This window comes from Tamandua tetradactyla, chromosome 15 (assembly GCF_023851605.1).
Source record: "Tamandua tetradactyla isolate mTamTet1 chromosome 15, mTamTet1.pri, whole genome shotgun sequence".
Lineage (NCBI taxonomy): Eukaryota > Metazoa > Chordata > Mammalia > Pilosa > Myrmecophagidae > Tamandua > Tamandua tetradactyla.
The window spans coordinates 82584267-82596366 of NC_135341.1; the positions used below are offsets into that span (position 1 = coordinate 82584267).

Genomic DNA, 12100 nt, shown 5'->3' on the forward strand with positions numbered 1-12100 from the left:
TGATTAATGATATAGCTGTCACAATGTTACTGTATGATTGTGAAAACCTTGTGTCTGATGCTTCTTTTATCTACCTTGTCAACAAAGGAGTAGAACATATGGAATAAAAATAAATAATAGGGGGAACAAATGCTAAAAGAAATTTAGTTTGAAATGCTAGTGATCAATGAAAGTGAGGGGTAAGAGGTATGGTATGTATAATTTTTTTTTTCCTTCTTTCCTGTGTTCGTTTTATTTCTTTTTCTATTGTCTTTTTATTTCTTTTTCTGACTTAATGCAAATGTTCTAAGAAATGATGAATATGCAACTATGTGATGATATTGTGAATTACTGATTATACATATTGATGTTTTATTTGGTTTCTTAATTTTTTAATTAATAAATAAATTTTAAAAAATATATGCAACAACATGCATGAATCAGAAAAATAATTATGCTGATTGAAAAAAAGACCCCACCCAAAATGAAGAGTCCATACTATATGATTCTATTTGTATAAAATTCTAGAAAAGACAAAGGATATATAGTGACAGAAAGTAGATCAGAAGTTGCATGAGAACAAAGGGTGGGATTGCAAGGGACACAAGGAAATTCCAGGGGATGAAGGCTATATCATTACCTTTACGGTTTACCAATATCAAAACATATCAAATTGTAAACTTTAAATACGTGAAGTCTATTGCATGTAAATTATACTTCAGTAAAGCTGTTAAAAATGTTTAAAAGCAATGAAGACATGATAATATAGTATGGAATTACTAGGCCAAAACTGAAGAGTAAAATTTTAAAACCCAGAGAGGTATGCAAGCTTGGAAAGCTGCTTTTGTCGTGAGGGCATTTTATCATTCTTGGAATATCTGAACTTTACTTATGCATGCCTTGCAGAGTGACTGACACTGAAATAAAAGCCTAGGATTGAAAAAGTAGGAAGTAAGAGGTCTAACAGGAGACATTCCTCACATTCAGCTGAGTCACAATCTGATTTCTAATGTGGATGGAGTCAGGGAATTTCAATTCATGATCTTAGATTACGGAAGCGGTGAAATAATCATTCCTGTGGGCAGGTGGCATAAGGAAATTGAAACCCTTTTTGGAATAAAATGCCTTCACCTTAGGCTTCAAATGACTCCCATAAATACTTTTGGAAATACTATGCCCTGCATGTGCAGAAAACCAGATACCATGAACTAGAACCTGAAGAAATAAGAGAAAACAAGTCAAATCCACAAAGAACTTTCAGTATTAAAATTATCAGACAGACAATATAACAACTATGCTTACTATAATTAAAGAAGTAACAGACCAGTTAATTTAAAATAATTAATTTAAATAATAAATAATATTTTAAAATAGACTTTAAAAAGGAAAATATTTTTTTTAAATATCTGTTTGAAGTTCTACCAAGGCAGTGAGTAATTATAGGGCCACAGCCTGGGAGGAAAAGGAAACCCAAAAAAGTGAGTACAGGTTTTGGAGCTACCCCAAGGGTGATTGCAAATTCCTGAAATGGTGTCAAGAGACTAAGAAGATAGCAAAGTTTTTGTTTACTTTTGGCTTTTTTTTTAAGCCTGGCCATGTACTATGGAAACAAAAATTAGATTCCAATGTCAACCAAGTAAGGGGAGTTCCAGGGAAACCTCCCACATTATACCTTTAGAGTGAAGATGAAATAAAAATAAACCAACTCTCACTGGGACTGAAGTTTAGCTTCAAATCATAATTTTTTAAGTTGGGATTAAGGTGTTTCCAGATCACTAGGGCAGACATCAAAGAAATGGAAAACAAACATAAAACAAAGAACTGAAAGTTGATTCTTTGAAAAGACTAACAAAAAACGTAAATGCTTCATCAGGACTATTCATAAAAAAAGAGAGAAGGCCCAAATAACAGTGTTAGGAATAAAAAAGGTCATCACTTTAGATCCTGCAGACATTAAAAGATCAAAAAAAGTAAATTATGAACTTTATGCCAAAAAATTTGAAAATTTAGATGAAATGGACAAATTCCTAGAAAAATACAACTTGCCAAAATTGACATCAGAATAAGAAAAATTTGAAGATCCTATAACCATTAAATAAATTGAATTCACAAAGAAAACCCTAGGCCACACCAAACACTTAAAAAAGCAATAATGCCAATACCACACAAATTCTTCCACAGAATAAAAAACAGAGGATACTACCTACCTCATTTTACTAGGCCACAATAATCTTGATACCAAAACCTGGCAAAAACTATGAGACTGAGGTAAAACATGTCTTTTAAGTCTATTTGAGTTTTAAAACTGTAGACATATATAACAGATAAAATAGAAAGGTTAAAAAAATAAATGACTGTTACAGTGTTGTTTCATTTGTATATCTCAGGAAAAATGTAAAGAGAGTTTTCTTAATCCACACATATTTTCTATAAAATATGTAAGTATTTCTACATGTATGTATTTCTATAAAATGATGGAGATACCATCATTTTTGCAAAGAAGAAAGAGGGAGAACTATACACTAATACAGGTCATATTAATTTAAAACTAAAAATATTACTGCTTAGAATTTACAAGCACCCCAAAGTTTATAAAACTATATCTAAGGAAGCAAAAAACTGGTCCAAGTACAGAAAAAGGGAAACTGCACTGCAGAACACAGAAACTGTAAATACTGCCTTTTGGTTTCTGCATTTCCCGAGTAATCTTTCAGTATTAAACCAAGGCTTTGTTGATATTCTCTATCTCTTTGCCACATACATACAAAATGAAATTCCACAGTTTCTCTTCTTTCAGTTGTAAAACATGTAACACTACATCATTCTTAAATTGGAAACAAATGTATGTCTAAATAAAAAAAAGGACGTACCTCTAAAAATAATTCTGCTCCAGGGACACTTTCATGTTCCCCAAAACAGCAGATTGACTAGTATAGAACGGAATGTATGAGCAGCTTGTAATAGAATAAGTCAATCTAGCAACATCAAGGAGCAGCTATCCTTGGGTTCACCAATTTTTATTGATGTTCTATAAAAAGTATTCTTCAGAGACTTAAAAAACAAAAACAAGCAAACAACTAATTTCAGTTGGTTAAATAAGCACAGACAACCTTCCTCAAATTTAATTCTGCCTGTCCTCCTCCATAGCTGTCTGGAACATGAGACACTCTTTGTGACAATTTATAAGCTACAGAACAATCTTTGGGACCTGGAACAAAGAGCTAATAGCTCCATAAATAATTCATGAAAGATGGAACTATTTTGATGGAAACTGTCACTTTATTCAAGTCACCCCTTACCAATAAACCCTCAAACATCTTTTCTTTAATGGGCCTAACTAAAACCCTGGTAAATTTTGAGAATTTTATATTCTAGTAATTGAGCTTTATGATTAATTATGTATCAAGCACTTTGAAAAGGTAAATAGACATCCTCCCCGAAAAAAGAACACACTTGGGTCTCACTCTTAACTCCCTCTGCCAACCAAGAATCCAGCACCGTTACAGCTTCTGATGGCTGCTTCTTCTCCATCAGTTAAGTCAATGAGTTACAGGGCTTCAGATCTCTATAGTGCCGTAAATCTGAGAGCAAGGTCAAAACCAAAAGCATATAGAAATATTTTCAAAGATTCCTACCTTTGGAGAAGTTTTATAACATGCTATTATGAGGAAAGCAATCTAAGAAAGCCAACTTAAAAATGTAACATTCTAACAGTAGAGGGTTTTGTTAACAAATGAGTACTAGAAACATATTTGAGCAATAAGAATAATAAGTGTCTTACCTGGAGCTATAATCATTAACAGCAAGCCCAGGACTGCCTGTACCAAGCTAGCAGCATTGAGGGCTTCTGTTCTCTTTCCAGAGCTCCCTATTACCACTTACTGATCCTCTCTGATCCCCTGGAATTTATATCGACTTCCCCGATCCTTCCAACTCTGTCAGAATGAACTCAGGGGACTTATATACCCTGCCCAGTACTAGTCCCTTTAAGTCAGCCTGAACCCAGTGCTGCCCATCTGCATTAGGTCATTAGTGCTGTGCCAGCAAAAACACTCAAATAAGTAATTAGTGTTTACAGTGTTTATAAAGTTATAATGTTTGTAAGGATCTGTTATGTCCCTTAAAACTAAACATTATCACCACAAAAGATTCATTTTTTTATCATAATGAACACCTGTTTTAAAATGAGAATTTTATTAAATTAGGGAATTAAATACTCAATGTTACAATACTATTATTTCAATTTCTCAAAAGTAACAAAACTTGTAATCAGACAGCATATTCCACATATATCCTAAGTAAATTTAATTCAATAATTAAAATATTTATTGAATATCTATTATTATTATTAAACAGGCACTAATCTAGTTTAGTTTAGCTCTAAACAAAACAGACAAAAATATTTATACTTGTGAAGTTTACATTCTAACACAGAGAGAAATATAAAGAAAACAATGAAAGTACACATAGTATATTAGCATGTTAAAGAGTGGTAAGAACTTTGGATGAAAAATAAAGCAGAGCTAGAGTACATGGGTAATTCCGTGGTAGAATGCTTGCCTTCCATGTGGGAGACCTGGGTTCGATTCCCAGACGATGCACTCAAAAATAAATAAATAAACAAACAAATTAAGCAGGGCTAGAAAAAAAAAAACAAAGAAAAATAAAGCAGGGCTGTTTATAGGAGGTGTATGGGTAGGATTACCTATTTTAAGTAGAGTAATCAGGAAAAGAATCCTTGAGAAAATGGCATCTGAGTAAGGACGGAAGGAATAAGCCATGCAGCTATCTGTGAAAAGAGCATGCATGGCAGAGGAAAAAGAAAGGACAAAATACACAAAAGCCCTGAAACAGGAATGTGCCCAAGGTTCAAGAATAGTAACAACACCAATGTGGATCAAGTAGAATAAGCAAGGAGGGCAGTAGTAGGAAATGAAGTCAGAAGAGAATAGGGGGCTAAACCTGTAAGCACTGTAGGTCATAGTAAGATTTTTAGATTTTTCTCTGAAGTTAAAAAAAAAAAGCCAATGGAAGGGTCTGAGCTACTATGTTGAGAACATGATGAAAAAGGCAAGTAGAAGCTGGAAGATCAAGAGAGAAGCAGGAGAAAGATGAAGGTGACCTGGACCAGAAAGGAAATAGTGGAGATTAAATGAAGACTTAAGTTTCATATCGGGAACTCAATTTTAGACATGTAAAGTTCTGGCTGTGTATTAAACATCCAACAGAGATATCAAGTAGGCAGCTGGATATGAGTGTGAAATCAAGGGGAGAGATTTGGGTTATAAATTTGGAAACTGTCAGTAATATACAGACATGAATTAGACTGAGATCAAAAAGGGAGTTGGAGTAGATAGAAAAGAGAGCAAGTCTAAGTAAGAACTGAGTCCTAAGGAATTATAATACCAAGACATCAGGGAGCTAACAACCATCAAAAGAGTTGAAAAATAACCAGCGCGTAGGGAAAAACCAGAAGAACAGATATTCTGGAAGCCAAGCAAATAGTTTCAAGAAGGCAACAACTTTACTTCAAATAAGATAAGGATCATAATTAAGCATCCTAGAAGTCGCCAGTGACCTTATTGACCTGTTTTGGCTCTAATTATCATCTAGGAAAATAAGTAACCCAGTACCTGTAAAACTTTCTGTTCTTTCTGAAGATCTTTTATTTTATTCTGTTGCTGGCAAACCCTATTTAGGGATTCATCCTCCAATTCACCAATTTTGGATCTCACACTTTCCATAATTTGTTCCAAGTCATTAGCTCGTTGTTCCTGCTCTGCTGCTCGGTTTTGTACTAGCTGAAGTTCATTTCTAATTTAAAAGACACATAATACCCTCCCTTAGTGATAAAAGTAAGTCAGATAAACAAACATACCCATCTAACAACATAATGACTTTCTAAAATTTCTTTGCATTCTTAAAATTTCTATAACACACACCAATAGAAAAGAATAGGGTGCCCTTACATACCTAAGCTGAGTGATTACCAAAAGATTTATCTATTAAAAATTAGTATTTAATCAAAATGGAAAATGTCAAGATTCTTTTCAAGGAAGATATTTTTAGAATGCATACCATCTGCATACAAATAATTCAAAAGAAATTTTTTTCTATTTTCTTACTTAAGCTGCTGATTAGTTTCTATGAGTTCCCGTATCATGATCTGTTGACGTGCCGTGTCTTCCACCAATGTTTTCAAATTTTGTCTCATTCTTTGTGATGACTGTTTGTCAAAAATGATCAGATCTATAATAAGAATTTTTTATGTAATACAGTTAATAAAAATAAAAGTGAAGTAAAAAAACAACATAAAAATGCAAAATGGAAAAAGAAGCTTTTTACATCAAGGAGCAAAAATAAGATCAGATTACCTTTTAGATCTGTTCTTTCGACCAAGGACAAAGGTTTTAAGCCATGTGTCATCAACAGCACATTTATGCTTTCCCATTCTGCTTCTTCCTGCTACAATTACAAAGAGGAGAAAAGGATCAACTTTAATATGTAAAGTGAAGAAATATCTTCCTGTATATAATTTCTTTCACTTTCAGAATGACAGAACCTTTTGTCCAAAAGGTGTTTTTTAAAAATAAGAAAATTTTATGCACATATGCTTAAAATTCAAAAACAGGTTTATTGTTTCTAATACAATTATTGGTAGACTTGAAAGATGCAAATGAGAACAAATCACTGTATTAGATGATTCCAGCTTATTTATTATTTAGGCCTTAGTGCATGAATTAAAATAATAACAACAAAAACCTTGTAATTTCAGTGAACCAAACAAACTTAAACTTTTGGATTTACTGAATCAAACAAGGTCTTGCTCAGAAAAAATAGTTGCAAAATAAGTTACGCTATTTGAATAATAAAGAAAAATTGAGTCACTAAGGAACAAGTGTCACTTTAATAATTAGGGTCACATGCAAAGAATCAAAACATAATTGACGAATCATAGCCAATAATTAAATCTTTCCTTGTATAATAGACATCTGACTCTGAAAAGAAAATTGTTCCTCTGAGTAACTGATTCTACTAGAATCACCCTAAAAGACATTCTCAAATCTTGTATCCCTGATCCTAAGCATGTATTTTACAAACTACATCTATGAAGGAAATCCTAGCTCCTAAACTTATGTGAATAAAAGCATAACAGTGTGAAGAAATAAGAAACAGGAAAAAAGAAATAAGAATATAAAATCAAAACAGAAATAGAGATGATTTTAAAAGTAAATTTAAATTTACGATATTAATAATATTATAACTGGTTTTTTAGAGTAAGTACTATAATCAGTTTTGAAATTACTGTGTGAAGTGCTCTGCTTGTTTTAAGGTATTTAAAGAATGTTCGTGAAAAAATTTGAGTGATTTTGCAAGTTTAATTGCTTAAAAAAGTATCATTTTATATAATTAAGTTTTTTGCTTTTTTTTCATGTTAGAATGGTTCTGTCAATAATTTGGGGTAGGGAGATGGAACTAGCTGCAGAGGCTAGGCCTTCTAGCTTTCAGGACTTACCTGGTCCAGGGACCCATCTGGAGGTTATAGGTTTCTGGATAGTTACACTAGTACATGGAACCCTTGTAGAATCATGTATTTTGCCCTAGGTGTCCTTTAGGATTGGCTGGAATGGTTCTTTTTGGGGTTTGGCAGGTTATGAGAGGTAGCAAGGTCTAACTGAAGCTTGCATAAGAGCAACCTCCCGAGTAGCCTCTAGACTCTATTTGAACTCTCTCTGCCACTGACACTTTATTAGTTACACTTCTTTTCCCTCTTTTGGTCAGGATGGCATTGTTGACCCCATGGTGCCAGGGCCAGATTCATCCCTGAGAGTTATCTCCCACGCTGCCAGGGAGACTTTCACCCCTGGATGTCATGTCCCACGTAGCAGGGAGGGCAATGATTTCACTTGCAGAGTTGGGCTTAGAGAGAGTGAGGCCACATGTGAGCAACTGAAGAGATCCTCCAGAAGTAACTCTTAGGCATGCCTGTAGGTAGTCTAAGCTTCTCCACTACCTACGTAAGCTTTATAAGAGTAAGCCTCAGGATCAAGGGCATGGCCCATTGATTTGGGTGTCTCTAAAGTTTGGCACAGTAGCAGGTTGTTCCCTGATGGTTCTATATTTTTTCTCCCATCCCTCAAGGGACTTAGCCAATACTTTTTGATTATCTGCTTAATATAATCAAATGCTAGAATGTATCCCAGCATTACATTAATCTATATAGGATTAAAGGACCTCTTTCTTATTCTGGGCTCCCTGAGTTTTAATTGTTCAATGAACTACACTGATAGGTTGAGTTAGATTATGTGCTACGGAAAATTTCAGTTCCAGACCAAATAAACCTTTCTTCCTTTGGTCTCAAAGAGTATGCATGGTTCTAAAATATAGACAATATCTTCCTTACCCCTGTGTTTTCAATTACTTTTACCTCAACCTGATTTGCTTCGTTTTTAAACCAAAACTTACAATTAAGTTTTATAAGTGGCATAAATACTATGTAAGTATTTTATTAGTTTAGAGATGAGTAATTTAGACAATAGACAACATACAAGTAAAAGCATTCATCTCCACAGGGAAATGCCCCTTAGAGATGAAAGGATTTATCAACACAAAATGGAACAAATAACCTAATGATTCTTTGATAGCAATATGACCCACAGCACAGATAAATCTTTCTTTTTGGCTGATGACCCTTTTCCCCTCTTCTTTTATTCTTACCACACTTCTTCACCTCCCCCCCTCAACTTTTTCCCTTATTTATGCTCTAAATCTTCTAATCATAAAGCTTAATGAATGACATGCATGTACACAGAACTAAAATTATTGCTGATGCCTATTTTAGAGCGAAAAACTCTCAGCGGATGTCCACTATGAACTGTGCAAAGTCTCATGAAATGCTCATCAGACTAGTGTTAAAAAAAAAGCAGGTAATGCTATACTAAATCGCCCTTTGGAAACTGATAGTATTGTGAAGTCTTAGAGTTATGAAACTGTTTAATGATATCTAAGCCAGCATTTCTCAAGCTTTTTTTTTTTTTTTACCAAAGAATCATTTCCATTCTTTGGCACAGATTTTGAGAAACATTGGCTTAAAATATTTCAAGTTTACCTGTTTACTGTTCATGAGTCTGTCTGATGATTCACTGGACTCCTGGGCTTTAGGGGCTACTGGAGACATGGTTTCTTTTGTAGAATCAAAAGAAGTAGAAGTTGGCAAGAAAAAAGTTTGAGTTGCCTAAATTAAAAAAAAAAAATTAAGAAGTACAATAAGGGTTGAAGAAAACTGTATTTAAAAGAATTCACTGCTCTAGTGGGGCAAATTAGGGTACTCACGTCAAAACTTTTACGACTTTCTGAAAGCTGACTGTAAGAATCACTAGACTAAACCTATCTTATGTTTTTCTCTAGGAAAAAAAAGACATTCTGGAGTTTTATACACACATACACACAGAGAAAACTGTTTGTTTTAACCAGATAATCTGAAAAAGCACTTGAGGCTAATAAACTTATCTCTGGAAACTGCTTTCCAAAAAACTAGAACTATGCCTGACCCACAATTATAATCCAGCCTAACAACTGTCTGGATGCCAAAGGTAAAAGGAGCGTCACTTTCCTAGGCAATTTTTATTTCCAAGTAGCTCAGAAGCTAGCAAAAGAAAGACTCTGTTTGGAGCAAAAACAGTTTATATTCAATCATACTCTAGTATCACCTGTTCTTATTACTGAAGACCCTGCCATTCCACAGGAAAAATTCCTTGGTTTCTTGAGAGAGAGGTATAATTCATCCTCTCCAGGAGCAAAATCACACTGATTCATTAGGATTATGGAATTTCAGAGCTGGAGGGATCTTGAACATGTTTAATCCAAAATGCCCAGCCATTTCACAGCTGGCAGGAAAGACTGTAAGGAGAGTCGTACCATCATCTGAGACCAGGGAGGTGAAATGACCTGCTCAGCATTTATTAGAAGTAGGCCTCCAGGCTGGTAGTTCGGTGTTCTTTCCAAAGTACCCTTCCATCTGCCTATATCTGCTTCAAACAGGGAAACCCACCCAAACAAGTCACTAGTCACCAATAATTTTTCAGTTAAATCTAATAACATGTTACAAATGCTCAAACTCTGCCATTTCTATTGCTTAAAATATCCCCTTCAAACTGGTTTCTTTCAACGAAGCCATCACTCCATGTTCATTACCCCAGCCTTTATTTTTAATTGATTACTTTTGAAAATGTCAGCCAACTTCAGTGGCTACCACATTGCAGCTTTGTTATTTAACTTTATATTAGAGAAATTTTCAAAAACATAAAAATAAAGAATATAACAAACCCATTACTCATCAACCCAGCATAAATAATTATCAGCATTCTGCCATTCTTGTTTCATTTCGTCCCCACTCACAAATGCTTTAGTATGCATCTATAATAAACACAAATTCTTCAACATAATCCCAAAATCAATATCACATCCAATAAAATGAACAAATTCTTAATATCACTTTTCAATTGGTCCATGTTTAATTTTCCCCAAAAGTCTTTAAAATGTCTTTTTATGTATGATTGTTTTGTTCAGATTAGATTTCAGAAAAGACCCACATATAGCAAGCATTTTTTTCTTAAGTTTGTTTTCAATCTACAATAGTCCCACCTCCCCTCCATTTTTCAATTCCATGCCATTTCTTTGTTGAAAAAAAATACACCATTCATCTTGATGAATTCCCCACATTTTGGATTTGCCTTCCCATATTCTTATCATTTAACATATTCCTCCACTCCCTATATTTTTTCCTTTTTTGGGGGGGGGACAGTGTGTGTGTGAAATTCCCACAGGATAAAGTTCACCATTTTAAAGTGAACAATTCAGCGGCACTGAGCACATTCACAATGTTGTGCACCCACCACCTCTATCTAGTTCCAAAACAATTTCACTACCCCAACAGGAAACCCCACACACGTTTAGTAGTCCCCATCATCTCTTTTTCCCAGCTCTTGGAAACCACCAATCTGCTGTCTGAATGAATTTTCCTACTTTGGATATTTCATATAAATTGACTCATACAATATGTGACCTTTTGTGTCCGTCTGATTTTCAGTAAGCATAATGTTTTAGAGGTTCATCCATGTATCAGTACTTTCTTTTTTTGTGCATGGCTAATATTCCATTGTATGGATACACCACAATTTGTTTATTCATCCATTAATGGACATTTGGGTTGTTTCCACCTTTTGGCTACTGTGAATAACTGCTGCTAAGAACATGCATTACATATATTTGTTTGAGCCCCTGTTTTCAGTTCTTTGGGTTATCTAAGAGTGGAATTGCCAGATCACATAGCAACTTTATGTTTAACTCCAAGGAATTGCTAAACTGTTTTCCACAGCACCTGTAGCATTTTCCAGTCCTATCAGCAATGTATGAGGATATGAGGATTCCAATTTCTTCACATTCTCTCCAATATTTATTTTCCATTTTTGTTGGTGTTTTTAAATTAAAGCCATCCAAGGGAATATGAAGTGGTATCAGAGTGTGGTTTTGATTTGTATTTCCCTAATGGCTAATGATGTTGAGCATCTCTTTACATACTTATTGGCCTTTTGTATATCTTCTCTGGAGAAACGGCTATTTGATTCTTTTGCCCATTTTTTAATGGGTTGTCTCTTTTTTTTTAACATGGGCAGGCAGTGGGAATCGAACCCAGGTCCTCTGGCATTGCAGGCAAGCATTCCTGCCTGCTAAGCCACCATGGCCCACCCAATGGGTTGTCTCTTTGCTGTTGAATTGTAAGGTTATATATTTCGGATATTCAATCTATATCAGATATATAACTTGCAAACATTTTCTCCCAGCTTGGAGGTTTTCTTTTCACTCTCCTGATAGTGTCCTTTGATACATAAACTATTTTAATTTGATGACATCCAATTTATATACATTTTTCTTTTGTTGTGCATACTTTAGTGTCATATTACCCCTATGTTTTCTTCAAAGAGTTTTATGGTGTTCATGCTTATATTCAGGTTACTAATCCACTTTGAGCTTCCAAATCTAAGCTCAAATTTCCATCCTCAGGAAAATCTTCCATGACCCCATACCTAAACAAAGTTCTTTTATTATATATGTTCTTGTA

The 12100-nt window shown here is 34.4% G+C and overlaps 1 protein-coding gene across 3 annotated transcripts in view; it reads right to left on the reverse strand.

Annotated features, from left to right (window-relative positions):
• CEP70 (centrosomal protein 70) overlaps positions 1–12100 on the reverse strand; it is a 162087-nt gene that overhangs the window by 105916 nt on the left and 44071 nt on the right. For all 3 annotated transcript variants that reach the window (XM_077130247.1, XM_077130245.1, XM_077130246.1), the window contains exons 3-6: positions 9089–9214; positions 6354–6444; positions 6105–6228; positions 5613–5793 (exon numbers count right to left, since the gene is read on the reverse strand). In XM_077130247.1, coding sequence (XP_076986362.1) covers positions 5613–5793; positions 6105–6228; positions 6354–6444; positions 9089–9157 — 465 coding nt within the window. In that variant the 5' untranslated portion in view covers positions 9158–9214. The remainder of the gene's footprint in view (positions 1–5612; positions 5794–6104; positions 6229–6353; positions 6445–9088; positions 9215–12100) is intronic.